We start from the raw sequence: 27,744 nt of genomic DNA on the forward strand, positions 1-27,744 counted from the left end.
CGTTTCAATAAGTTGGTCGTGACGTCCACGAATATGTTATTGATTCGGTTTATGTTATTATAATTCGGTTATTCAAATTACATTGAAAAACATATATAAATATATAGTTGTGAGAAAATCACACTATGGTAACGCATGCTATCACGTAATTATGAGTAAACTACAATTATGTAATGAGTAATGTTGTAATTATACATGTAAACAAGGTTAGTCTAGATTATGTTAATTATAATTAACTTAGTGTGGTAATACATCTTACTCGATCATAATTAGATTGACACCGAGCTTTGGTGTCACAATTGATTGTGCTAATAGAGTTGATGTCACTAACCGTATGCTAACCATGCAGCTGCTGATTGCGCAGATTGGTGATAGTCTAAGTTGATCAGAATGCAATGCTTTATGCTAATTTGATTGGTTTGTAACATTGTAAACTACGCAAATTAGGCAGAAGAATTCATGATAAGAAGTGTCCGTATTCATAGTTTATATTTTCAAGTAAGCTTGAGTTAGACTATGCTGATTAGGATTGTACAGCAAAACTGATGGCAATAATTTTCCCGACATTACGATAGATTGCTCATGATGTTATGGTTCATGTTGGGTAGGTTGGTTTTAGGTTTCCATTAGACTAGATTTTTATAAGAATTCGCTTGCGACTTTAAGGGACACTAAAGCGCAACAATAAATCAGTTTAGACTAATGAAACATTGTTTGAGAAACCCGCAGGCAGTCATTTCAAAAGAATAGTTTGATTATTAGATGAGAAAATGAAGGTCCAAGTATCAGTATTTGAATTTCGCGCCGAAACGCCAGCGCCGGTACGTCAGCGTGTCGTCAGGGATTCCAAAGTATTTTTTCGCATTTGGGCCGCGTTGGCTGAATAAAGGTTCCCGAAAATTGCCATGTTTAATATTTGGTTCCTTTAGAACACAATGTAGTCAATCTGTACCGCTATATATATTTAGTAGGCCATAGAAGATGGCATCAAAATCCAAGACGTCCAGCCCCCAGGTGCGGGAACTTAAGTAGGCGTCGCCACCCGTATTTCGTTCTTGCGCTTTTTCTGGCTTACCAAACGTCTTATCGTTGTAAGAGTGGTGTTTTTGGTGTTGTAGAACGGTAATTTACTGATGCAGAAGAAATCATTTTTCACTTTAGTGCCCCTTTAAGTGAACTTGCCGAAATGATGACACAATGCTAGTTTGCTTGTTTTGTCATGGTTTGTGATAAATATGCCGGTTTAATTACGATGGGTTAGCTTATAATTATGCAATTCTTATGCTACTCGTAAGCGCGTGATGTCGTTGAGTATGCTAATTAGGCCAATCATGACCTACTGAATAAAATGTGACCAAGTGGCTTGTTTTTAGGCTCATTTATGTTATGTTTGCACAGTTTGGTATAACCTAATTATGATTAATATATTGCGAATCTTCGTCCCAATTATTATAGAGACTGATCGAACCGCAGTAGGTTGGTCGGAACGTCGTCAAATATCTAATTCGGGTTGTTTTAGCTTTGTATGTTGGGTAATTAGATTGGTATTGATGTAAAATACAATTAGCCTCCTAAATATACTAGTTGCGTGCATGACGTCACGGAAGTTAGGTCGTGACATTACGGTTTGGTTATTTAGCCAGTTGCACTATATTAATTGTTTGGAAATGTAGGTTAAGCTGTCACCTCACAATTATTGCTAAGGACAATACCACTACAAGACGTTGGTCGTACAGCCACCGAATATAACTAGGCTGGTTTAGGTTGCATCAATATATCTGTGCTTACGGGTATATTGAATAGATCCTACATTAGAGCGTATTTTAGTATGATATCCTGCATGGTAATTAGTAAGCTAGGGGATAACTTACACTAATTAGGTTTATTTCTATAATTATGGGGTTGTGATGTTATTAAGACATTTATTTCTCTGTGTTAACATCACGTTACTTACTTTCTCACGTCTGATTACTCCTTGTTAGTTAAGTTTAGCACAAATAAGGCTAACTGCGTTGATCTTACCATTCCTTTTAGACGACCTAGGCATGCCTTTTCCTCGATGAAGTCAAACGAAATTTGCCTGTGTGACTTAAGATAAAGTAATGTAAGGTCATGTAATAAACGAGAAGAAAGGGGGTTAACCGAGGGGCCCGATTTTTATTAGTCATATCATAAGAACCCAACAAACGCTGACACCAAGGACAACATAGGGGAAATTACTTGTGCTTAATAAATGAAATAAAGAAACGATAAATTAATGAAAATGAAAGAGTATGAAAAAACAACTTGCCGTAGATGGGGAACGACCCCACAACCTTAAATTGTGGGGTTTCACGTGCCAAAAGCACTTTCTGATTATGAGGCACGCCGTAGTGGAGGACTCCGGTAATTTCGACCACCTGGGTTCTTTAACGTGCACATAAATCTAAGTACACGTGTGTTTTCGCATTTCGCCCCCATCGAAATGCGGCCGCCGTGGCCGGCATTCGATCCCGCGACTTCGTGCTCAGCAGCCCAACACCATAGCCACTGAGCAACCGCGGCGGGTGACCCACAACATTCGCATTTCGCGTGCGATAGGGGGGTTAACCGAGGCGCCCGAAAAATCGGGTCCCTCCGTTAACCCCCTTTCTTCTCGTTTATTACATAACGAGGGTCTCGAATCCTGCAACATTGATGCCTTCAGGTAGCATGTGAAGGTTTATTAACCAGTTGCCTTCACCCAAAAAGATCACGTTCCCGTGAACCCTGCGGCAGAAAGGATGTTCCACGTCCGCCGCCAAGGTCTGCGAGTGGTGGCGCTGGCTAACACTCGCAGGGTTCTACAAGGAAACATAAATACCCAAGAAAGTGGACGGAGAAAGGGGTCGCGGTAGCTCAATTGGTAGAGCATAGCACGCAAAATGCGAAGGTTGTGGGATCGTTCCCCACCTGCGGTTAGTTGTTTTTTTCATCCACTTTCATTTCTACTAATTTATCGTTTCTTTATTTCATTCATTAAGCACAAGTAATTTCCCCTATGTTGTCCTTGGTGTCAGTGTTGGCTTCTTATGATATGACTAATAAAAATCGAGCCCCTCGGTTAACCCCCTTTCTTCTCGTTCATCACCACAAATGTTATGCGTAACGCTCACGCGTTAACGTGGTCGGAAATGCGGCATACATCCGCATTCTTCTATGCCGTTCGCCAAGCACAAGTGCTTTGTTGCACTAACGTTTAAAAGTAAAATGCGTCCGAAAATGCATGACATACGACATACACACAAGTCGCAGACACATTAACTTCGGACTGTAATACGAATACACCCTTTCCACTCATCCACCCTAATTCCACCCTCAATTCTCCTTATTCTTGTTGGCCCTCCGCCTGGCGCCAGCGAGTTATCGAACTAATTGCATTTCGCCAAGCAGAATATGACCGAAAATTCGCAATGCACGATTTGCACACAATCTACAGACCCAATAGCATCGGATTGTAATTTGAATGTACGAGAAAACGCAATTCTGTTGCGCGTAAAGTCAAACACATGCCCCTTTTCCAGCCGCCGGTTTTTGGGTGAGCATGCAACGAAAAATGGCAACCAACTAGAGGCTAACTTCACTTAAAGATGGAAAGCTACGAAGAGACCAACTTCGCTAATATGAGCAATGACTCAAGGACGATGCATTTAAAAAATCGTTGTAGTATATACATGAAGCGGGCCTGCACGGTTACATACAAATTCCTTCACACATAACGCGTCGCAAACGAGGTGAATAAAGAAAATAAATAAGAAATCTTAGCAATAAAATTACAAAGAAGAAATGCACGGATACATGCGACTGTGTCAAGCGCATTTATTCTCTGGCGCCATGCTGCTATTCACGTTGCATGAGAAAGCACTGGCAAACTCTAAAGTGTGCCGTAGCGGTAAGTTGCACAACTCTGCGCGCGGCAGGCTAGAATTTTCGCGGGGACTCTCGAGGTCGCTGTAGTGGCTGTCGTTGGCGACGCCGCAGTGTCGTAAGCAGAAGCCGATGAAGAATGCCTGCTCGTCTGTCTTCACATAGGGCACAAACTCCGCGGTGCCTCGATCCTTCCAGTCTTCCCAAGCCCTGTAGAGTGACAGAAAACACAGGTTTTTAGTGGGCGAATATCATCTCGCGCGTAACGCCAAGAATGACGTACGGAAAACAAAGCGTGTGGGCTTCTCCAGATGGGCTGAATCCAGAGACCTGCGCTTTTTTCGCAGGACATCATAACTGAAGGCAGCTTGCCGCTCCTTGCCCAAGTTCTGCAGCGAGATCGCATTTTATGGTATGTACCGTTCGATATACCAGTTGGTACTGATGCTTGGCTTCCTGACAAGTGAGAAATTCAAGGTTCCCTTCGCCTAGACTTGTCGCCTTTAGTGGTGCCCAAACATGGCAGCTAAAACATTACGCGGTCGCATCCGTCGTTTGCTGTGCGACTAGGAGATCGGTTACCACTTGTTTTGAGGACGTACGCGGAAAAAAAAGCAAATTTTTCTTCTTTGCAAAGCATGAAAGTAATAGTTCCATGTGTTACTGTGAACGACACGCACCATGAAATGCGATCTTGCTGCGAAATGTTAGCCAGAATTTATGATTTGCAAGAAAAACTCAAGGCTTTTTATAGCTGCAAGAACAGCTATCGATGCCTCGGCGCTGCGATTATTCCTATGTTCATACCACCTGTCAGAGAACGCTGGTTTGTAAGAGCGTCAACCTGAGCATGCTTCGCATCACTCCGCTATCTGCAGTTGCTGAGTCAGCAGGCTCATGGCAGGTTACCATGAGCACTATGGTATATCGGGCCTTGACGACTGGCGAGCCTAACGTGACCTACCGCAGAACGGTGTACAATAACAACTTTCTTCGTGAGAGGTCCATAAAAGGAAAAGGTGCCCTTTCTCGTGTTTCACCTGTGTGCTTTAAGGCTTAGAAAAAACAGTTATATAGAACACATTGAGCAACAGAAAGCTGAAACGAAAATTTTTCCGAATAGTCTACAATTTTTTCAATGGTACTTCAGCTCTGGATATCTTTAGCATGTTGAATAATTATTAGTAATTAAGTATATAATTAGGAGAAAAACAATAAAGATTTACTTGTTTTTAAAATTTTGGCTGAAGTTACATGGGACACGTGCTATCTATCTATCTATCTATCTATCTATCTATCTATCTATCTATCTATCTATCTATCTATCTATCTATCTATCTATCTATCTATCTATCTATCTATCTATCTATCTATCTATCTATCTATCTATCTATCTATCTATCTATCTATCTATCTATCTATCTATATATATATTGAAGGACCTTAGCTTTTAGATTGCGTTCGGGGGTAACCTTCACCCAGATATGGGCGCAACTGGCCATCGTTGGCCGTAGGAACGAAATATTATTTAATAATTCAACCTGCAATGTTAGAGGAACTGCGTAACATTAGAAGTGAATCGAATGCAAGCATTTAAACAAGCTTCGGCAATCGCACTAAATCACTACACGGTTAGGCTTGGCCCCGGCCGGGCGCGCAGCTTGCGCCATGCTGGCCTGAAGCAGACACGCCCTGGCTCGTAAGTGCCGCTGGCTTCTCAAGCCTAGCTCGAATATCCGCACAGCACCACGTGACCAAGTTGCCGCCGTCAAATTTGCAGTTGTAGCACCGTGCAGTGGCGGTCGCGTGTCGTCTGCTGTGGCGAGCAATCAATGGGATCTCGAGAACCTCCGCATTATAGATATTGCCACGACGTCAAAATATAAAAAAGATACAGAACGCCGGACGAGGATGCGAAAATCAAAAACCAGCTTTTTATTGAGAGACCACAAGAGTCGACGCGCCAACTTCGTCTTCTTTCAAACGGAACGTGGTCGCTGCTCGTGTCCCTCAACTCGTTCTCTGCTGTTCTCTTGCCAGCCTATAGTCGTGACATTAGCTTCTCTTCCTAGAAAGCATCGTCCCGATGCTTTATCACACGGCAACAGGACCAGGAAAGGCTTGCGGTGCAGTGAATTCACTCGGACAAATAAGGCTTCATACGGACCACGTGCACAACCTCCGGTAGATGCCGTCGGCGCCTTGAGCAATGCGGATTATCGAGAGCAATGTCATAGTTGACATCAGTGAGCCGCCGAAGGAATTTATAGGGCCTGAAGTAGCGCCTTAATCTCCAAAAGGCCGGGACGGAGAATGGGAGTCCGAACCCAGACTCTCTCTCCGGGCTTATACGAAGCTTATAGCGTCTCGAGTCGTAATCCTGCTGCCTATGAATACGTATGCGAGCAAGTTGCCGGGCTACTTCAGCGCGCTGAGTGTAGTCTTCAGCATCCCTTTCGATGCAATCGCATTCATATGGCAGTGTCGCATCTGGCATAGTTGTGACTTCACGACAATGTAGGAAACCGAACGGTGTCATTCGTGTTGTCTCTTGCTGAGCCGTGTCGTATCCGAAGGTGACGTACGGAAAGATTTCCTCCTAGTTCTTGTGCTCCACATCCACGTACATAGAGTTCATGTCCGCGAGCGTCTTATTCAAGCGTTCTGTTAGTCTGTTCGTTTGCGGATGGTACGCCGTTGTTCGCCGGTGAGATGTTCCACTAAGTCTTAATACTGTGCCCAATAGCTCGGCTGTAAATGCACTTCCTCTGTCAGTTAATATAATACTGCTGGAGCGCTGTGCATCAGTGCAGCTTTCCCTATAAAAAACCGGGCTGCATCACTTGCCGTGCTCTGCTCCAGAGCCTTGGTTTCAGCGTAGCGAATGAGGTAGTCTGTGGCTACGTTAATGCATCTGTGACTCAGAGCAGAAGCGGGCCTGGAATACCCATTACGACTTGAGCAAATGGGGTTTCGGGTTCTTCAACAGGATGGAGGAAGCCTGCTGGTTTGACTGCTGCGACTTTTCGCCGATGGCATTCAAGGCATATCCTGACGTATTATTGAACGGTTGCCGTGAGTCTTGGCCAATCGTATTTGTGCCTCACTCTGCACAGCGTTCGTGTGTAGCCCAAATAACTGGATGTTACTTCATCATGGCATGCCTGTAATACTTCAATCCTGAGAGGTGTTGGGATGACGAGTGTTTCCGTTCGGAGAAGAGTTCCCCTTATACAGGACGTCGTTACGCAAGTAAAATGATGGTAGTCCTCTTGCAGAAAGCCTTGGGACAACGTAAATGCGACCCTCCCAGAAACTAACCATGGGTTGCAGTTCTGGGTGGTCATGTTGCTGCTGTGCGATTGTAGCTGCGTTGCCAGCTCCGACAAAAGCTGCATCGTCGTGAGCTTCTGCATGGGCACATTCCGATGGGGCACGAGAAAGGCAACCGGCATCCGTACGCCGCTTTCCCGATTTATAGACAATAATTGTAGCGAATTGTTGAAGCTTAAGACTCTAGCGCACCAATCGTTGTCATGCATCTTTTAAGTTCATCAGCCAACAAAGGGAGTTGTGGTCACTGACAGCAAAGGAGCGGCCGTACAAATACGGGCGAAGTTTCTATACGGCCCACACCTTTGCAAGGCACTCGTTTTCCGTGGTGGAATAATTCGCTTCCGTATGGGAAAGGGTTCTGCTTGCATAAGCTATTACTCGTTTAGAGCCGTCTTGCCACTGCACGAATACTGCTGCTAAGCCGACATTGCTGGCGTCGGTGTGAACCACTCTCGGGGCGTCTTCGTCAAAATGTCCGAGAACTGGGGGCTTTTGGGGGCGTTGCCGCAGCTCCTTGAATGCTTGTTGCTGTTCTTCACCCCATAAGGATGCGACGTCTTCGCTGGTGAAGCGTGTCAACTGTGACGGAATACGTGAAAAGCTCCGAATGAAGCGTCGATATTAGGAGCACAGTCCTAAAAATCGTCTAACTGCCTTTTTTTTTCAGATGGCGCGGGAAATATTCCAACACCAGCTTTTTGGTCGGGATCACGCCGTACCCCTTCACTACTGATCACATGACCGTGGAAGAAAAGCTCTTCAAGAGCAAAGGGGCATTTTTTCAGCTTCAGCGTGAGACCGGCAGATAGGATGGCTTGAAAAACTGCATGTAGTCGCCTGAGGTGCTCGTCAAAAGTTGCAAAATATACAATCTCATCGTCCAGGTATACTAAACACGTTTGCCACTGCAGCATAAGAGTACTGCGTCGATTAGCCGCCGAAATGTTGACGGCGTGGAACACGAGCCGAAGGGAAGTACCTTAAATTCATAGAGGCCGTCAGGTCTCAGGAATGCAGCTTTTTCTCGGTCTCGTCAACTTCTATTTGCCAGTACCCCCTCCTTAAATCCATCGACGAGAAACAACGCGCATCTTCTCGCAGTTTATTGAGGGAATCGTCTATACAAGGTACCGCTTAAAGTCTTGGTGATCTGATTGAGCTTGCGGTAATCAACGCAGAAGCGTAAGCTGTCATCCCTTTTTTTTTTACTAACATCACTGGCGATGCCCAAGGACTCTTCGGCGGCTCTTCATTTTCAAGCGCCATCTTCAAGCATTCTTTTCACCCGAATTTCTATGGCTTCGCGTTCCCACGGGACCACCGGATACGGGTTCTGCCGTACGGGCCTGGCTGTATCATCAGTGATAATTTGATGTTTGGTCAACGGCGTTTTAGCAACTCTCGACGTCGACGAGAAGAACTCCTGAAACTGATGTACGAGCTCCATGAGGCTTTGTTTATGCGCAGGCAGCAAGCTTTGGCCAACATCGATGGATAGATCTCGAGGCACGGGAGGCAGGTTGGCGGAACCACCTTGCTCTACAGTGAAGCAGTCTGTGACCTGAGTGAACTCTTCGACGTACGTGATTGTCATACCTCTTATAAGATGCCGGCGCTCATGGTTACGACAACTTCTGTGCGTCCACAGTTATTTTTGACGACGCCTCTTTCAATGGGTAAGTATGCCATGGCTGAATAGTACCGCCGGAAGTTGTTCGGTGACAGCATCCGAATTGCTCGGTATGTCGCATTTCACCGACAGAAGGGAGCATGAGCGCGGTGGGATGGTCACGTCATCATCGACTGACGCTTAAAGGTCTACGTCACTGCTCTGTACAGAGTACAACTGAACCTGGGCCCATGCTAACCGTGACCGACCTGTCCGGGATGTTTAAACGGCGCCGTATTCATGCAGAAAATCCATTCCCTAGATCAGGTCTTTGCCGTACTCCGTCAAAACGACAAAAGTAACAACGAATGCCGAGGCGACGATATTCATTGTCGCGGTTACTGTGCCTGTGTGCGTCATCAACTGGCTTCCCGAAGTTCTTACGTGGGATCTCTTCCATGATGTCTTGAACTTCTTAAGGTAATCGGCGAGTTTTTGGCGTATTATACAGAAGACAGCGCCAGTATCCACTAGCGCTGTCCCTGGGCGGCCGTCTATGTATACGGCGACGTTTTCCTTCGAGTCGGCGATGTCGTACCGTCCGGTCGTAGGGACGGCATTGAGGGTGTTGTACCATCTCGACGGGCGGCACCCTTCCCCCCAGAGGTCGCTGCTTTTAGTTACCCGACGAGGACTAGGGTACCTGCCCTGGACTACACAGGCGTAACTGCGACGGTGCGGTGAAGTGCTCGGTGCAGGTGACCGAGAGCGGGGTCGACGATACGGTCGAGCGAATGGCTGGGCTGGCGTGGATACGCTGGTGTCGCGTCGGTTGTCCCAACGAATGCGAGGAAAGATGGTTGCAAAGGTGTGATATTCAGGGTGACGATAAGCGCTAAATATTGGAGGACGTTTAAGCTTCGCCTTATGGCCTTATGGCCTTATGGCTATTTTATGGCCTAACGTCCTACCTATGTTAAAAAATAAATCAAACTCTTAATTCCCATAGCCAAAGTTTCTTAACCCCTATTGTGAGCTCTGTTTCTGTACGTCTCCATTGTTTGTCGTTTCCTTACTTTTACCCGCCGTGGTTGCTCAGTGGCTATGGTGTTGGGCTGCTGAGCACGAGGTCGCGGGATCGAATCCCGGCCACGGCGGCCGCATTTCGATGGGGGCGAAATGCGAAAACACCCGTGTGCTTAGATTTAGTTGCACGTTAATGAACCCCAGGTGATCGAAATTTCCGGAGTCCTCCACTACGGCGTGCCTCATAATCAGAAAGTGGCTTTGGCACGTAAAACCCCAAATATTATTATTATTTCCTTACTTTTCGCCCACCAATCTTCCACTCGCCTCCTACTGATCACTCTTGCGGACATGTTTATTTTTCCCTTGCTCTCACCGAACAAAAGGGTTTCAAGGAGGCCAGTGATTCCAATATCGACCACTGGGTACCGCGAGCTCAGTGCCCCCTGCCGCCGTGCAGGGTGGTGACGCCCTTTGAGCAGGCGCGCGCCGCACTACCGCTATATAGAAGCTGCTGAAGCGGCCGTACATGTGCCTGCATTAGTCATTGCGCCGCTGTCGTCTTGACTGGTGTTTGTAATTTACACGGTGCCGCGGACGTGTTCGCCAAGTTTACGTTCCGGGCTTGCGACGCAAGATGAAAAGTGCGTGACCAGTGGCGTAGCTAGGACGTCTGGCACCCGGAGCCCGTAGGTCTTCTGTCAACAACCCCTTCACCCCACGGGGTGTAGCCGGCGGAAAGAGGGGTGTCTTCAGACGTATATGACACCCCCCCCCCCCTGCTGGCCCCTTGCACCAGGGGCCTACGGCCCCCCGGCCCCCCCCCCCTGCTGCTACGCCACTGTGCATAACGGTTTTGTAGTAGAAGGCACTCCGTCATGCCCGTTTGCGGCACACCTTCGTGCACCAGGTAAACGGCATAAAAGGACACCTATCACCTAATTTCCCCGCGACCAAGAACGCAGCGAAAATTCTGCAAGAACCATGTTCTACTAAGCTATTAAGCCTAAATTGGCGTCTTCGTGTGAAACGGTCTTCAGGAAATTCTCCGAAGCACTCGGTGTTTGCCATCGTAGCCATTTATTCAAGGCAATCAGAGATCTCCTGGAACCCTATGTTTAATTTCCCACAATCACTTGCACTGATCATCTAAATGTTACGAAAATGTTGTTGGGAAGTTTTGTCGTGTTGCGCGTAAACATTTACACTTGCACTGATTGTACCAGTCAGGTGTAACGAGGGTGATGGAACATGGAAGTAAAGCCACCGCAGGCGTAATCTTTGGTTGATCGGTTTTCACGTTTCCAAGAGACACACAACATTACCTTGCTTTGTAAATGATCTCAAATTTATGTGCGTGGCCTCCTGTGGTTTAAGGCAGCTGGATGTGTTGGTAAGCTGCCTTCAACTACATCTCACTTATTTCGACGCTGTCTTACTCAGGTGTTACTCGAGTGACAGCTATATATTTTGGCAGCAAATCTTTCTTTTCGTTTGGTACGATATGTCACTATATGCTGCTCTTTCTCACATTGCTGTACTCATCTATGGGTTGTTGCATAACAGAACGTAAGACAGATGTACTTATACCACAAGCAAGAAATATTCACAAGCCAAACTTATGCGTTAGGCTAGTTGTCTGCAACGACGGCATTCATTTATCAGTGTTTGTAAAGGTCGTACGACTGAGATAGCGTGCCTTTACTTTGCCTTTCACTTAGAAAAACTATTAGTTCTTTGTATTTACGAGCCAAATCCACGATCTGATTATTGAACGTTGTCGGGGACTTCGCAATAATTTTGATCAGCTGGGGTTCTTAACGTGCGCCTAAATCTACGTACACGAGCGTTTTTACATTTTGCCCTCATTACATTTCGGCAGCCGCGGCCCTGATAAAAACCGCGACCTCGAGCTTTGTTTTGACACTTTGCTAATGTAAGACTGTTTTCGACGACGTGCTCATTATTATTATTAGCTTTCACACTCATGTTTGTACCTCGATAACCGCGTTACTTTCAGTTATTGGCGACACTGTCCTATTTATCCACCTAGTTTTGTCGTGTATTTGTTTCATGGCATCTCTCAAGTATAGTTTTAGCCAAATTTGCGTCAGTCCTATTCAAGGGCAACGTTTAAGTGTACGCCACATGCACCAATGCTATTTTTGAAACAGATATGTGAGCGTAAGCGAAAGCGCGGCAAAAATGACTAGTTGTATGCTCGGTTCGAAGCCTTCCGGTATTTTACTTTAGGCGTTACACATCAGTTTCTAACGTGACATCTAAATATTGTAATGCACACAAGCGTTCAAACTTCAAAAAAGCTGAATTTTTTTGCTCAGCTGTCAGGCAGTAAAGAATCTAAATTCCCGCTTGCCATCATATCGCGCCTTTACGTGTTCTGATACGATATGGCGACGCAAGTTGACGCGTCGCCACCCTGTACAGCGAAGCGTCGTATCGAGGCACCTTATAAAATAAGCGCAAGAGAGGAGCCACGTTGCCGCATGGCGCCTTTCTCAGCGTTCGCATGCACCGTCGCGCCACGCATCTCGGAGGGCCTGCACAGGCTTCAAAGTGGCTGCGCCAGATGGCGCACAGTGTTCTTAGGGAAGCGCGGGAGAAGCCCCGCCGTCAGTACATTCGTCATACATGCATCCTTTCGGCGGCGGGAATATGTTATGTTACTATATTGATTAAACCTAATGCATTATCGTATACAGTCATCGCGAAATGGGTTCTGCCAGAATTTCTTTTTTTTTTGTTGAGATGTTTACTTGGCTGCATGCACAGACAGTCTCTTTGACAGGTTTTGATTGTTAGATATGTTCGCAAATTTTGGACATTGCCCTTTCGGCTGTCATTCGAAATTGATGGAGGGCAACAGTGTAACTGAGTGGGCAACGCTATCAAAAATTGATGTTTCCCCAGGATGCAGCGCTAATTCCAACAACCTTCACTGAGTAACGTCGAGAGGGTGCACCGTTTTATTAATATGTGGATGTACCTTCTTTTCAGCGTTACAGCAGAAATGTGGTCACGATTCAAACACGGCTATAACGCAGCAGCAAACTTACGAACAAGTGCCTAAATACGCATGTTATTAGCAGGAAGGGGGATAATACATGCATATCTAGGCATTTGTTCGTAACTTTACTTTGTAAAGTGCCTAAACAACCGTGTTATTAAAAGAAGCTAGGCTCTCAACGTTGTTAATTGAAAGTTGTTGAAATTCTGATAGCCTTTCGAAATGTCAATTTTAGCAATGCTGCTCATTGAGTAACGCTGGTGCATTGCGGTTAAATTCGACATTTGGCTGCAGGGGCAGTGCCCGAAATTTCTTAGTATGGAGCGGGAGAGACTCACTTGTGGGCGACCTTGACGCCAATAACGCTGGTCAGAAGGTTCAGCGATGTTTCAAAGTCGAGCAGGACCTTATCTGTACGAGTTCGCTCGCCGCCAATGCAGTCCAGCTCCTCGAGAAATGCATCGCGGTCGGCCTGAGTAGGGTACCTCATTCTAGACAGATGGCCCGATAGGCTCTCGGGCAGCGCGGCCTGCGCAAACGCTTCGGCCACGTACGAGCCCAGGTGGCCGAAAGTGAAGGCGGAAGGCTTGGCTGTTAGGTCGAATGGCGGAAGCAGGAGGCTGGGAAGCACGCGCAGCACGTCTTCGGAAGCGTCGTAGGTTGCGCCGGGGTTGAGGTCCAAGATGTGGTCGTTGGCGGGAAGCTTCTTCGGCGCGCCGATCAGCAGGTTCGCTCGGAACTGTGCCTTCGACTTGAGCGCGTTTAGCACCCAGCTGGTGAAGTCGATGCCGAGGCCCTTGAATGCGGTGATCTTACTTATGTCCTCCATTGAATTATAGCCAGCATCGTGGCCCGGGACGACGGTGATGTTGCGGAGTGTGCTCACAAGGTTTGCTTTTGTTCGTTCTCGCATTCTGGAAAAAGGGTCGACAAGACTGAACTTCTCCGGTAGCAGGTCGAACAGGCTCGGTGGAGGAGTGGATTTTTCTTGTCCGAGCCACTCCTGGAAGAAATGGTACTCGGTCATGGTGGGAAGCAGCATCAAGGAGAGGTTGGCGCACGCTACCATGCGAGACCGGGACGCTGCTGCAGGAGGCATGTCGTAGATATCGACGAAGGCGTATGATGCCGTGGTCAGCAGGCTTTCTGCAATGATGAAGCGCACGGTATAAGAGAACGTGTCCGGATCCACATTGCTGAGGTACCTTGTCAGTGACCGGAGAGCCAGTGCATCTGTTGTGAAGAAATAAGGGATCCATTCATTCTCATCAAGAGGAAACCTTTTCATGATTTCTGCGAAGCGGTAATATTGAACGTGAAGAATCTGGCTTCCGTCGTAGTAGTTCAAAACCTGCGGCAATTTTTCGTGGAGGCTAGGATGTCGGAGTGCTTTCGTCACCCCCTCCATGGTGGCAACAATGGCCTTCGACAGCTTCAGGGCCTTATCCCACGAGGATGTGCGGGAGAAGTACTGGATGATATTCTGCACGATTCTCCTCTTTGGTGGCGGCTTCACCCTCTCTAATTTTATACGAAGCATGTTTCGATGTTTCGTGTATGAATTGCGCACTACGCCGGTGCCGATGAAGACAGGGGTTCCGCGGTCGAGCGAGAGCCCCATCAGAAATTCCAACATCCCATCCATAATGTTTCGGTCTCGTATAGAAAACCACAATCGCGCCAGCTCATTATCGTTATTAAGTATCGTACCTAGGTTGTATGACTCACTAACATAATCATCGATGCACTTGCGATAGGACTCCAGCGGATAGTGTTGTATGGCAACTGGAGACTCGATGACGAATTGGTTTATCATTTCGCGAAATGAGCGCTTGACGCGCTTCGTGAAGGCCTCCATGTAGCTCGAGGACCTCGGGTAGATGGATTTGAAGTTCGCGCATGCGTAGTGGAAAAAGTCTTGGCAGGGATCGGCTTCGCTCTCCATCATGAGCCGCAGGTCCGTGTTCAGGTTCATGCATTTGGGGCTGTGGCAAGCTTCGAAGTGTCGCTCAATGTACATTGGCGCGTAAACGACGACCACCGTGCTCGCTAGAGTCGCCAACGTCACCAGTGCCAGCATGTTCTGAGAAAAGATGTCGCCCAAAGGTGGTTTCCGTTCTGTAATGCTTGTGCGATCTATAAAAAAAGGCGTACAAATGCCCGTGAATAACATCTTTAGCACTAATTTAAAATTATTGTTGTCTCAGTTTTGCGTGCTTGAGTGTCAGCAATCTTTAGTCCTCCTCACCATACTTCAGTACTGACCCCGAAAAGGCTTCACAGAAAAATCTCTTAGATGAATTTGTTCAAAACAGACCGGAGGAAACAGCGCAATTTATATAGTATAGAAAAAATAACGAACACTGGCCCAAGGAACATATCGTACGCATGCTTATATATGCATGGCCAGCTGCAGCCATGCATAGGGCGAGTGACCGTGGTTTCGAAATGGAAACCGCTACACAATACCATCCCCCCCCTTTTTTTATGAAACGCCTGGGGAAAGAAAACAGCCTTATACATTTCATAATGAGTTCTTACCTGTGTTGGGGAAGAAACACCGTTTCTACACATTTTACAGCTTAGATAAGACAAAGAATGTTATCTATGTACATTATATACTTCCAAATGTGTTGTTACAGATATTGAAAACGGTACCCATTGTTTTAGATTTCTTCGTTGCAAATTATGGGGTTTTAAATGCCAAAATCACGATGTGATTATGAGGCACGCCGTAGTGGGCGACTACGGAAGAATTTCGACCACGTGGGATTCTCTGACGTGCACCTAAATCGAAGTACACGCGTGTTTTCGCATTTCGCCCTCATCGAAATGCGTCCGCCGTGGTCGGGATGCGACCTCCCGACCTCGTGCTTAGCAACCCAACACCGTAGCCACAAAGCAACCACGGCGGTTCATTTCTTCGTTACGTGACCTTACTGCGTACTTTCCTGTGCTGTGTACCTTCTTCATTTACAATAAAAAACGATAACCATTTTACATATTGAATTTCAAAGAGAGTAATCCATAGACTATCTCCCCCTAATAAGAATTTTTTTTTAAATACTGGGTTTTACGTGCCAGAACCACTATTTGATCATGAGGCACGCCGTAGGGGGGAGGGGGGGGGGACTCAGGAAATTTGGACTACCTAGCGTTCTTTAACGTGCACCTAAACCTAAATAAGCGGATGTCTTCGCATTTCGTCCCCATCGAAATGCGCCCGCCGTGTGGCGGGATTCCAACCCGCGATCTTGTACTTAGCAGTTCGACACCATAGCCAAATAAACGAAAATGAACGGCATTCAACCGCATCATTGAACTTGTTCGGCGCTTGATATTTTTTTCCCCAACACAATAAGCACAACACAGGACTCATGTTTTGGACGACATGGAAAAATGGACAAGACATGTTACAGGTATAATGCATACGTACAAAAATGCCATGTACAACAGAAAACATGTGAATACCAGTTTAAATTTACATGTTCACAAAATTGCAATGTAAGAAATTATAGACAGACGTATATAAAACGCGGACATAAAATACATTGTATCTATTGAGGCACACAATCTTTAAAGTGGTGCGGTTTCTTCCGCTGCCTTTTTGAACGCCGAGGCCATTTGTGCGTATGATGTTCGGGCTTAATTCTCTCGGTAGGAGCCAATGATGGCCCTGATGTTACCTCTGAGCTTTTATGCTCAGTGAAACACCCACCAGACAAAGCTGGGGGCGGCGGAAAGGACTGTATGCTTGAGCTTCCACGCTCACTGAAGCACCCGTCAGACGAAAGTGGGGGCGAACGACAAGGTTCAAAAGTCTGAAGACTCACTGACACACTCCTCAGCAACAGCTGGAACGGAACACTCTTCCCTTACTGAACGGGAACACGAAGGCTCGGAGACATGACCGTTATTGTAATAAGAAAACACTGCATGAGAATTGGGCACGTCAGTCATTTGTGTGCTTGTGTTGAACCATTTTGCTGTCTTAAACGCCTATCGGACGAAAAATAAATTTTATTTTGGCTGGGCACCACAGCCGGTTGTTGTATCGGTGCCTGGACGGAACCTTCAGATTCCTTGAAGCGCTCAGCAGTCGACGTTGCGAACGGCGCATTTCAACTGGGCACGTCGCTCGGTCTTTGAGAACTTACTTGATCCCTCTGCCTTTCGCCTAATAATGGTATTGCAGCTGGAATGGGAAAAGCTACCAAATTAGGAATTTCAAATGAAAAGGACTGAGAATTGTACTGTAAGGATGGATGGATGGATGGATTGTATCTATTTAAATGTGGTTGGGCCTCTAGGCGTCCGGGAGCCCCCTGGCCGACATCTCTAACAAAGCACGGTCCACCAGTCACAGCTGGTCATCCGAGCAAGTGGCCCGAAGGGCGGCCTCCCACGAGAAAAAGGAAGGGTTGGAAATAGGCTCTACCGCCATGGGCTTGGAGCAGCTCTACGAACAGTGGAAAAGATCTGCCCGGGGCGCTCGGCAGGTGGTACATTGTCAATTTTGGCGACCAGGGTAAAATAAATGTGCCAGATAGGGAGCAATGAATGCTTTTGTCGGGATCTGGCGCCAGATTGAACTCTGTTGGGCGGTAAGGGAATGGTGAGGGGGAGGTAAATCTCGTCTAGCTTGTTGTAATACGTGGTAATCTGGTGGTAATTGGAGAGCTCCTCACCTGGTTTTTCCATGGGGTTGGGTGAGTGGTCGTCCAGGGTCCGGAGGGAAAGACCTCGGACATGCGCATTAACGTGCTCGTTCCCGGGGCCACACTCATGCCCCGGCACCAGTGCGGGTGAAGAAAAACCAGACAGACCCTGGGGCCTTGCGTACACAAATTATGTTTATAGCCGAGCCAGCTAAATCAGGCGGAAGCCTGATTCCGCCGATTCTACTGCTCGCGTGCCGCCAGCGTGCTGGGCGTGTCCTCGTCGTGTTTTGTGACCGCACCGTTGTGGCACGTAGTAGTGCGCTACAGGGCCCCCATTCTAGCGAGGAAGCCGTGAGTTGGACGAATGGCGATGCGCGGATGGTGGTGCTCCGAAACGCACACGGCGAGTAGGACTGGCCTGGTCGGGAGGAAATGTAACAGCAGTGGTGGCTAAAGCGTCAGAGTCCAAGCAGGCAGGCTTTAGATGGTCGACGGAGGCCGTAACTTCCCGGCCATTGATTAGCAATAGAAAGTGTTTAACGGCACGCCTGAGTACATTGAACGAGCCATCATACTGGGGCCGTAAGGGAGAATGCACGGCGTGGAGCACAGGGACATGCGTGTAGTTCCCAAGTCAAGGGTTGACGTATACATGTCGGGAAGAACGTCGTCGTTGGGTGGGAACGGCAGCACGCATTGCGCTGCGTAGGCACCAGACGTAGTCGGAAACGTCAGCAGGTACGGTGGCCGAGTGGGCGAAGAATTCCCCAGGGACTTGTAGAGTGGCGCCAAACGTAAGCTAGGCGGCGCTGGCGGAAGACTCACAGCGAAGGGCGGTGCTGACGCCAGGCATAACGAAAGCAAGGCGCTCGATCCATGATGAAGGAAAAGTCGAAACCGTGAGTGAAGCCTTCAGTTGGCGGCGAAAACTTTCCATGATCCCATTGGATATCGGGTGGTAAGAGGTAGTCGTGATGTGATTGACACCGACTAGCCGAGGTAGATTGGAGAACAATGTTGAGTCGAATTGGCGACCACGGTTAGCCGTAATGGAGGGAAGGACAACGAAGCGGCTAATCCAGCGTATGATGAGTGCTCGGTAAATCGGCTCCACCGTTATGTCCAGGAGGGGCATCGCTTCAGCCCTTCGGGTAAACCTGTCAATGCAGTTTAGAAAGTAGTGATGGTTCCCGCAAGGACGAAGGGGACCAACAATATCTACGTGCACATGGCGGAGGCGAGCGTCCGAGGACGGGAATGTACCAAGAGGAGTCGCAGTGTGGCGATGCAGTTTATATTCTTGGCAGTTGAAGGCGCGTGACCAGCGACGAACGTCTACGTTGATACTGGGCCACACATAACGAGAAGTGACGAGTCTCTGTGTTGCGCGAGAGCCAGGATGAGCCAAAGATTGGAGACATCAAAGACGGCCCGGCGGTATGGGCGAGGCACGTGAGGACGAAGACATCCGGTCGACGCATCACAAACGAGGGGCACGTCGCAGTGAGGAATCAAGATATTTTCAAACACCAGAGAGGTACCGCTCGTGCGAAGCAGGTGGAGCTCTGCGTCAGCGCTCTTCGTGGTAGCCATGGCCGTGAAACCGATGACCGGTCGACCGTGGTCCGTTGCATGGATTGTGGCGCGAGGGTGTGCGTCGGCAAAGGCGTTGTATTTTCCGCAGACGTGACGAATGTCACTGCTGTATTCTGAAATATAGGCAAGCTGTGCGATTTCTATGGGCGCGTAGGTGGTGCTGCTGGACGCTAGGGCAGAAGTCAGCGATTGATGGTTCGTAAAGAAATGGAAGGAGCGTTCCTCAAGTGCTTCACAGCCAAATAGATCGCGAGCAGCTCTCGGCCGAGTGTTCTGTAGCGGCGCTCATGGGGCGCAAGCTTCTTGGCAAAGAAGGCAATGGGCGACCAAGTACAGGCAACAAACTGCGGCAAGTCTGCCCCGACAGCATTGTGCGATGCGTCAACCATGACAGATGTTGGGGCGTCGCATTTGGGGTGGACGAGTAGCGTTGCGCTGGCAATGGCTTCTTCGATGCCTCTAAACGCATGTTCAGTGGTGTTACAGGCCACGGGAGTATTCAGTGTCTCGAGTCCCGCGAGAAGGTCGTAAATAAGCTGCATTATATTGGCGCAGCGAGGAATGAAGCGGTGGAAATAATTGGCGAGACCAATAAATTCGTGCAGTTGCCTGGTAGTACATGGCTCAGGAAACTTACGGATGGCTATGACAAGGGTCAGGAGTGGACGGATGCCGTGTGCATTGACGCGATGCCCGAGGGAGTCCAACTCCATAACACCAAACTAGCTCTTTGGACCGTTAACGACAAGACCAAACTTGCTGAGTCCTGCGAGCATTTGACATAGATGGAGCTTATGAGCTTCGGTGGTGGCGCTGTAGACGAGGACGCCGCCAAAATAGGCAAAGCAGCACGTCAAGGAACGTAATATCTGGCCACCAAATTGCTGACACGTCTGAGCCGCAGTACGAAGACCGAAAGGCATGCGTAGATATTCGAGCAGGTCGAAGGGTGCTATAATGGCGGTATTTGGGATTCCCAAGGGTTCCAGAGGAATCTGGCGGTAAGGTTTCACCAAGTTGACCTTGCTAAGGATGCTGCAACCGTGAAGCGCCCGCCTAAAATCCTGAATGTGAGGTATTGCGTACCGGTCCTGGACAGTGGCTTTGTTGAGAGCACGGGAATCACCGCAGGGGTGCCGGTCACCAGTCTTCTTGGGCACCATATGCAGTGGCGAAGCTCAAGGAGTTGAGGCAGAACGAATGAAGCCAAAGTCAAGCATGTATTGAAACCCCTTTTTGGAGGTAGCTAGACGATCTGGCGCGAGCCAATTAGCTCGGGCAAACACGGGAGGTCGAATCATGACGATATGATGCGTGACGCTGTGATCGACCGAGGACTGAAAGAAGCAGTGTCGGAAGACGTCTGGGAACTCGGCAAGGACGGCTGACCAAGGGTCCGGAACGGCCATGTGCACCTGGAGAAGCCCGAGCGGTAGAGCGCGACAGAAAACGCCTTCGACGGTTAAGCTCGTCACCGAACCCAAGATGCGGCTGTGCCGCACGTCGACAACGAGCTTGCAGTGCCAAAGAAAGTCGGACCCGTTGATGAGTTGGCGCACGGCCGCGATGACAAAGACCCAGCGAAAGGTACGTTTCAGGCCGATGTGAAGAGTCACAGACTTTTGGCAGTAGTTCCGATGGTGAGAGGAGGCGAGTCGGGAGGATGGCGGCGCGCAGCCAACGTAAGAGGAATTACGCAAATCTCGGCTTCCAGAGTAGCCGAGGCTCGGGCGGCGAGGTCGTGACGAAGAACGCGGCCGGCGTGTTCGGATGGCAGTGACCTCAGCTGTCACTCGCGCTACTTACAGTGTAAGCTCCTCATTAGCTTCGAGGAGACGCACATAGCTGTCACCAGCACCTGCGCCCTTGGACGGAGGGCCAGGAGGGCGATGAACTTTGGCCACTGAGGGAAAGCCGACATCTATAATCTTGTCGGCCAACTGAGGCATCGGTTCCAGCGTCGAGGATGAACACGCGGTCAAGAACATGCGCACCTACGGTGGAAGGCGCTGCAGGAAAAGTTCCTGTAGAAGTGCGCTGTTGCGGTCGCCGAGCTCCTCCAAGTGGCTGTAATCGATGGCGCCACCTTTTACGGGTGCGCGGGATGAACGTCACATTAAGGCAGTCATAAGAGTGGTCAATAGGCGGGAAGCGTTGAACATCGCGAACAATCGCAGCAGTAGTAAGTAGAAGCGCTCAAATTACGTGGTCGAACGTCGTCAACTGCAAAGTGAGGCGGCGGCGACGGAACAAGTATTCGATGGTAAGGAACCAGTTCCGAGTCCGATGACCAGAAATCCGGGAGCTCGAGAGCGGAGACCTGGGAATCGCGAAGTATTGGCGTTGACAGCCATACTTGATCGGGAGAATCAGAGGCCATGACTGACTGGATAGGAGGAAGACTGCGAAAACAGCGGGGCTCGACCTCCTGGCGGCGGTAAGGCCAGCGAAGAGGCTGAGGCACCCCGATATGAGAGCGGTGACAAGAAGTCCAGATTCAGCGATTTGTGAGTGACGAAAAACTAGACAGGCGTTGGTGCCTGGTGTCCACAAATTATAGTTTTAGCCGAGTCCGCTTAATCAGGCAGAAGCCTGACTCCGCCGATTCCAATGCTCATACACCGTCAGCTTGCTGGGCATGTCCTCGTCGTCTTTTGTGAACGGACCATTCTGGCACGTACTAGTGCGCTACAAGAGCATTTACAGGCGAATGTATGTTCCGATTTCCATTACCAGTTTTCTCCAGCAAGAACAACGAACAATTTGGAAGAATTTCAAATGTTACCACCCCTCAACATGAATACATTAGCCCCAGCCTTAGACAGTACTGTAAAAGGACCTTGGTACTATTAGGTTTTCCTGGCATGCGTACCACTGCCCTATTTCTAACTTTGATATTATGAGAATTCGCTCGCCTCATTTTATCCACACGCTGTTTTACGTACCGTGGTTTACGGAATACCTTAGTCCTTACAACTTGAGACTCGGGAGATGAGTTGGGAGAAGCCAGTTGAAGATCTGTCATGTCAATGAATGAACGAGGTTCACTGTTATGCAACAGCCTCCAAGTGGCTAAGTATGTGAGCCGGTAAGTACCTAAGTAACCAGTGATTTTTTTCAATAGGCATCGTTCAAGCTGCGCCAGCTGAACCTGCTCCTTCAACAGCTTATTAAATCACTCTACCTGTCCGTGCTTGAATTGTAGTTGAAGGAACACAGATGCCTAATCCCTCGCTCTGTAAGAAACGTCTCAAACTGCTAAGATTGGAACTGTGTATCATTGTCCGTTGGATTCAAGAAATCCCTCTCTACTGAAAACTGTGGTCGAGAAGGTCATGACAGCGTCAGACGTGATCGCACGTACAAAACAGCCTTCAGGCCAAATCGACCAATGTTATTTCAAACCTGCATTCAGATGTAGCGCATGAGGCAAAGGACTGACTATGTCCATAGCTAACTTGTCCCCATGCCTTTTCTGGAAAAGGAGCTGGTTCTAAGGGTACAAAGACTGCTTTTGCAGACTTTCCTGCCGCCTGACAAATGTAGCAATTGCGCACTGCATTTTCAGCCTGTTTGTCCAAACAAGGCCACTAATACCTTTCTCTAAGCTGTTGTTGTGTTCGAACTATTCCTAGATGATTTTCATGTTCAAGTTGTACGAATTCGCCTGTCAAGAACTCGGAGATAGCGACGTGTTCATTCCGAAAGGTTAGCCTTTTTACATAAGAAAGCTAATTCCTAACTGTGAAGTAAGGTAATAATTCAGGAGACGGAGATGTTTCGGCAGCTGTACATGTGCTATCGTAGATAGCTTCAATGATGCCTTCAAAATTTCCCGATGCTGCCGCCGACGCCGGGTCTTGCCCAGACGCTACTAGCGTTGGCGCCTGCGTCACGTCCAGCTGAGCAGCGCTTTCCGTCGCCATTCTGAGACGACAAACTGGCGACGAGGAAATCGGCCCGCATCGCAGCCAGATGTAAGTGATGCATCACAGCACTACCCTCTGCTGCGACTACTTCCTACTATCCATTGTGTTCCACCTTTATTTATTTTCTTCCCTGAAATCCATCCTACTGAGGTTCTTTGCTTCCACGCTACTACGGCGCCACACTTACTCCAGCTCCTCCCTCCTCCTTCTCCAGTATGAATGCGGCCATACTCTCGCCCCCCCCCCCCTTTCTTGCAATACACCGGCATGCCGGCGACATATTCCCTGGACTAAGTGGCGACGCGTCTTGCAGGTATACATTGACGCGTATTCCGTAGGAGTCCACTTAGTGAATTTCCATTTCGGCCGCTGCTGATTGGATGCAGCTGTACGGTCGAGGAGGAGACGAGCGGCCCTAACCAATCAGCATTGGCGGAAATTGACATTCCACTAGGTGGACTCTTATAGAATACCCCCCCCTCCAGTATAAAAAAGCGTTGCTCTGAACGCTTTGGGTGTGGAGGGCGTCGGTATCTATTTTGATGCACCTGAAGACCAGACGCAGGTTGACATCGATAGAGGAACCGGCGACGCCGAGGCATACGAGGAGTTAACGAGTTAACGCATATAAGGAGGTACTGGCGGTTTTGGGCAAATGCTTTTCGATCGAAGAAGATGAAACCTACACTCGCCTGCTATTCAACCGAAGACTTCAAACTCCCGACTGATGTACTGTGGACTTTCTGCAAGCCATTAAAAAGTTGGTGAACTCATGCAACTTCGAGGCAGCGATAAACCTGATGCTGAAGGATCAAATCATCTGTGGCTTGCTGTCGCAACTACGCCGCCGTTTCATTGAAATTGGCACCGACTTCACAGTGAAAAAAAGAAGGTGTCGTGGAAGTTGCCAAAGAAGAGGAATGGACGAACAAACTCATGCAGCAACTTAGCATCCTGCTGGTAGCTGCCGTAACACAGTGTGGAGAGCCACAACATGGTCGACGCGATGAGGGCCGTCCACGGAGACGCGCGAGATGGTGGGTAGCCACCCCGACCAGGTCAAGGACAAGATGGCGGACAACAGACCATCCTTCTTCTCCGACCGGACCAAAGCAGCACGATCCTGTCTAGCAGGTGTTGGCCAAGGTCAAGATGGCAGCCAGCGAGGGCAAGGAGGAAGTGTGCCTCGCCGTCAGGGAAGAAGGCAACCGGGCGTCTCCTCTCCCACCGCTTTCGCTGCGATTCGCTGCATCATTGGACGAATTTTCATGGATGTCCTGCCCGCAGGAAATATTGCCAGACATGTGGCAAGAAAGGGCATTTTTACCAAATGTGCCGTACGTCGGAATATGCATCTGAAAACGTCAACGTGCTCAAGATTCAAGACGGCACTGTTACAAATACAGCGACCATCCTCAACGTCGAAGTCGGCGGCAATGCCCTGTCGCTTATGCACCTGCAATTTCAGTTAACGTGAAGATCCAGTTGACGACTAACACCGAAGGGGTTGTGTCCCTTATGAATGTCCAGGACTATAGGAACGTTTCTCGCTCATCCGCCTCCTGCAGTCCCACCTGGTGATCCAAAACTATTCCGAGCAAATTTTCAGAAACTTCAGATTTCTTTAACACGGCAATTCATTTACAAGACAAGTTGGCGTCAATGAACTATGTCACCAAAAAATGCTCGTCGCTTCTAGGCCTCAATGTCATCAAAGCTAGGAAAATAGTCATCGACGGAGGGACTTTGTCCTGTGTCCGGATCTCATCATCCTGACCGGACTCCAACATTGTTTCCCGGAGGATTGAATATCGCCCAACTCTAGTGAACCTATACAGCGCCACGGACTTTGGAAGTACATCGCCTTTCCAACTACGCCCTACTAACACGCCAGCGATCGTCACCCAAGCTCAAGTGTCGCGATGGCAAGCTCCACGGAAAATTCAGGTGAACTGTGACCCGTGTGTCGAGGTACGTGTCAAGCGCATGCAAACTAGATTTTTCTACAACCTTACTTGCGCTAAAGCATTTAAATCGTCAAGTAATCTTGTTGTACAGCACTCAGCTGCAGTTATTGCAGCTTTTCCTTCAGTGAATCCCCCATTCCAATGCAGGTTTTCTCGTTCGCGAGTCTTTTTTCTATGTAGCTCGAATGAGTATTTCATTTTCCGCCGTAAGACAAGCGAGCCAGGCGCGATTACTTATGCAGACTGAGGTGTCCAGTCGAAATTCACCGCTCCCAGCGTACACTGCTGAGTTGACAGAATTGGAAGGTTCTGTTCAGGTACAGACGGAACGTCCGGCTGTGGTGCCCAGCCAAAATCAATCCTTTTCTTCGACCGAGGTGCCTGTAACTGAACCAAACGGTTCAACACAAGCAATTTCTCAACAAAAGACGGCTGCGCCCAGTCCCAATGCTTTGTTTTCTTATACACATAACGGACATGTTTCTGAGCCCCAGTGCTCCCATGCTATTACTGATGAGTGTTCGGTTCCAGCTCTTGCTGAGGGGACTGTCAGTGAGTCTTCAGACTCCTTTGAATCTTGTTCTTCGCCGCCAGGTTATCCTGGCGCACGCTGAAGTTAGAGTTACTGTATATGCTACGGTAGCACATACAGTAACTCTAGCTGAAGTGAGCGCGGAAACTCAAACAGAAAGTCCTCGTTTCCGCCCCCAGCTTTGTCTGGTGGGTATTTCACCGAGCATGAAAGCTCAGCGGCAACATCGGAGCCACCATTAGCTCGTGTCGAGGGCATTGACTCCGAACCTCGTATACCGCAATTGCCTCGGTGGTCAAAAACGCAGGGGAAGAAACCGCTTCTCCTAAACGGTTTTGTTCCTTAATCTATATTGTCACGTGGTAGTGACGGTCAAGAACACAGTATCAAAACTGTGAATGGCGAAAACTGACTCTTTATTGGACGACCCTGCGCCTAGACAGGTTACACTCAAGGCCCAACAATAGTGGCGAACATAGTCGGCGACCGTTGAAAATTTGACCTGCGGATCAAGTGAGTCAGCTTTGATACATGAGTCATCGAAGGTTCTGGAGTAATCGCTAGTACCCGCGTGCCTTACAGAAAGTACTACAAAATTCTCGTCGCGCATACAATCAGATTACGCAAGCTTCCGTAACAACAGGCAATGGATCGATAACATTCAAGAAACTTCCGACACATGCAGGCGCGTCCCGCCCTGAGCCATTTTTGTTAGATGGTGAAACACCGTCACCCGAGAAAGTTAAACAAGTACACGTGTGAATATAATGCATTTTAGGCTCACGTTTCATATCTGCTTTATATTTAGTACTTTGCACCTTTCTGAATATGAGAATCTGTACATGTGTACATGGTTTCCGTTGTGCAGTGCACTTTTGTGCGTATAGGCATGGTATCTGCAACATACTTTGTCCCTTCTTTTGTATATTGAAACATGTGTGCAGTGACAGTGTTCTTTTGTGTGTGTATGAGGAAAAAAAATACCGAGCGGTGAAGAAATTTTTCATGTCTTGGTTAAATGCAATATATCCACACTTCACAAGTAGTTTACATGTTTAAAAGCGGGAGAGAGTCTATGCAATTGTTTCTTAGAACTGCATAATGCCAAAAAAATTTTTTTTATGTATTGTAAACAAACCCGTAGAAATGTATGGGAATGGGCGTTTCTTTTCAGCACATGTAATAACACATTAAGTGGTGAATAATGTCAGTAGATAGAATCAGTGTCTTGTCTGAGCCGTAAAATTATATAAAAGTGGTATTTCTTCTCCAACGCAGTTAACAACTGGTTAAAAAATGCATAAGGATATTTCGTATCCCCTGGCCTTTTGCAAAAAGAGGAGGATCGTGTCATATAGCGGTTTCGCTTTCCGAACCAAGGTCACTCGCCCTCTGGGGGCACTGCTGCAGCTGGATGTGCCTATTTAAGCGACTGCAGTGCTCGCCTAATAAACGTGTTCGTCGCCTTGGCACCAGTCTGCGTCTCCGTTCTTCCCTCCGGCCACCATGCCCAGCGCTCCATAGCGGCCGCGCCGATACGACAGCTAGGATTCATTTATAAGCGCTATGTTACAATGACTAGCGAAAACGAGTTTCCACCACGTGTGAGGAGAATAAATTTCAGGAAGCTTATTTTTGTGAGTGATTTAGGAACAGTCGCTGTTTCGCTGGCGGGAGAAAACGGCTACCTTTCATGAGAAGCACGGTTAGCATTAGTGGGTGGTGACAGAAAGGCTTCTTGAGAGACCGATCACTATGCCTGGCTGAAGGCATTTCAAGCTGTACACTAAGATTGTCGTGAGCGATACCGCTTGGTGATGTTGAAGGAGGCCTTTTCGAAATGATGAAAAATGCTTACGAGTTGTGGAGGCCATTTTGGTGGGCAGACTGGCAGCGCAGAATAAAGGAAACGCTCGGCAGGCCAACCTACTTCTTCTTCCTTACAACCTATGACGAGATGGAACTTCTTCTTCTTGAGCCAAAGACATGACACAAGTCCGCTACAGAAATGGGCCAGTATAACGTATATAAAATATTTATGTACATATTTAGTAGATAATACTATTAAAATTGCCAGCACACTTTTGTGACCTTGCAGAATAGCGGCCCATTTTCCAGCGATTGAGTTTCTTTCGAGCAGCTCTAGTAGTTGTAGTTGCTTCAAATTAAAACCAC

At 48.1% G+C, this 27,744-nt stretch overlaps 1 protein-coding gene across 1 annotated transcript; it reads right to left on the minus strand.

The window, feature by feature from the left end:
- Positions 1–3,824: 3,824 nt before the first annotated feature.
- Positions 3,825–27,546, minus strand: LOC142564713 (neprilysin-11-like). The gene is made up of 3 exons (XM_075675847.1): positions 27,428–27,546; positions 13,223–15,020; positions 3,825–4,095 (listed from the first exon to the last, which is right to left on the minus strand). Exons 1-3 carry the CDS (start codon positions 27,441–27,443, stop codon positions 3,828–3,830), a joined length of 2,082 nt encoding a protein of 693 aa, XP_075531962.1. The 5' UTR covers positions 27,444–27,546; the 3' UTR covers positions 3,825–3,827.
- Between the last annotated feature and the right edge of the window lie 198 nt (positions 27,547–27,744).

This window comes from Dermacentor variabilis, chromosome 11 (genome assembly GCF_050947875.1).
Source record: "Dermacentor variabilis isolate Ectoservices chromosome 11, ASM5094787v1, whole genome shotgun sequence".
In the NCBI taxonomy this organism is placed as follows: Eukaryota; Metazoa; Arthropoda; class Arachnida; order Ixodida; family Ixodidae; genus Dermacentor; species Dermacentor variabilis.

Coding starts and splice junctions, on each gene's coding strand:
- LOC142564713 (XM_075675847.1), bottom strand. Junction 4,096..13,222: donor GGCGTCAAGGTCGCCCACAA/GTGAGTCTCTCC, acceptor GTCACTCTACAG/GGCTTGGGAAGACTGGAAGG.